This window comes from Mandrillus leucophaeus, unplaced genomic scaffold (genome assembly GCF_000951045.1).
Source record: "Mandrillus leucophaeus isolate KB7577 unplaced genomic scaffold, Mleu.le_1.0 Scaffold163, whole genome shotgun sequence".
In the NCBI taxonomy this organism is placed as follows: Eukaryota; Metazoa; Chordata; class Mammalia; order Primates; family Cercopithecidae; genus Mandrillus; species Mandrillus leucophaeus.
Genome location: NW_012101621.1, coordinates 2,327,388 through 2,328,897, shown reverse-complemented (window position 1 = coordinate 2,328,897; position 1,510 = coordinate 2,327,388). Strand labels below are relative to the sequence as shown.

Below are 1,510 nucleotides of genomic sequence, written 5' to 3'. Positions count from 1 at the left end.
GACAAGATGGGCCAGGTGCAGTGGCTCACGCCTGCAATCCCAGCACTTTGGGAGGCCAAGGCAGGCAGATCACTTGAGGTCAGGAGTTCGAGACCAGTCTGGCCAACATGGTGAAACACGGTCTCTACTAAAAATACAAAAATTAGCCAGGCATGGTGGCACACGCCTGTAATCCCAGCTACACAGGAAGCTGAGGCAGGAGAATGGCTTGAACTTGGGAGGCGGAGGTTGCAGTGAGCTGAGATCACACCATTGTACTCCAGCCTGGGCAAGAGTGAAGCTCCATCTCGGAAAAAAAAAAAAAAAAGACTGGACACATGATAACACAAAGAATGGGTATCAGCTGCCTATACAAACATGCTCAAGAGAGGTCCAAAATTCTGATGTATAAATTTGAAATGAAAATATCTTTTTAAAAATCCCCTTTTCAAACACTGTAGATTCAAAATCAATTCTAGTTGTAATCTGGTATATGGGGGTTAAAATACACAACTGACTACTTTAATGCTGGATCCAGAAATAAATACAGTTGTAGCGATAAGATTTCAATCCAGTTTGTGTCTCGTCAACTTCATAGTGATAATTATGTATTGAAGATAAAATATATTCACTATTAGGATGATTTCCTTAGAAATAATTAGAACTGAAAAAAAAAAATTACTCACTGTCTAGCTCTTGCTCTAGAATATCTCTTCCTGACTCCAGGATCTGCCACAGTTTAAGATACGCATATCCTACTTCTTCACATTCTTTCTTTTCTTCATCCAGAGGATCACTTACCACTGTAAACTTTAAACTAAAAAGAAATTGCATTTAATTCAGCACTGTTGATACTCTTAATGCTTAAAAAATAAAATAAGGATAGAAGTAATCATAAACAATACAACGTCTTCTCTGAATCACTTTTCCCTTGCCTCCATTTTACAAAATGACAATAAGCAAAAAAGTCAGGAATTGGTATAAGTTAAGCAGTAACAGTCCTTTTAGAAGAGGGAACATCATGGGATGTGCCCATGAGTTCAAGACCAGCCTGGGTAACATAGGGACACCCTGTCTCTACAAGAAAATAAAAATAAAAATTAGCCGGGCATGGTGGCACACACCTATAGTCCCAGCTACTTGGAAGGCTGAGGTGAGAAGATCACTTGAGCCCAGGAGGTTGAGGATGCAGTGAGCTGTGATCATGCCACTGCACTTCAACCTGGGTGACAGAGCGAGACCCATCTTTAAAAGAAAAATGTAAAAGGAAAAGAAACCCTGGCCGGGCGCGGTGGCTCAAGCCTGTAATCCCAGCACTTTGGGAGGCCGAGACGGGTGGATCACCAGGTCAGGAGTTTGAAACCAGCCTGGTTAACACGGTGAAATCCCGTCTCTACTAAAAAATACAAAAAACTAGCTGGGCGAGGTGGCGGGCACCTGTAGTCCCAGCTACTCCGGAGGCTGAGGCAGGAGAATGGCGTGAACCCGGGAGGCGGAGCTTACAGTGAGCTGAGATCCGGCCACTGCACTC

The 1,510-nt window shown here is 43.2% G+C and overlaps 1 protein-coding gene across 1 annotated transcript in view; it reads right to left on the bottom strand.

Annotated features, from left to right (window-relative positions):
- RPGRIP1 (retinitis pigmentosa GTPase regulator interacting protein 1) overlaps positions 1–1,510 on the bottom strand; it is a 100,412-nt gene that overhangs the window by 12,209 nt on the left and 86,693 nt on the right. The window contains exon 23 of the mRNA XM_011976296.1: positions 666–796. Within this exon, the coding sequence (XP_011831686.1) occupies positions 666–796 (131 nt within the window). The remainder of the gene's footprint in view (positions 1–665; positions 797–1,510) is intronic.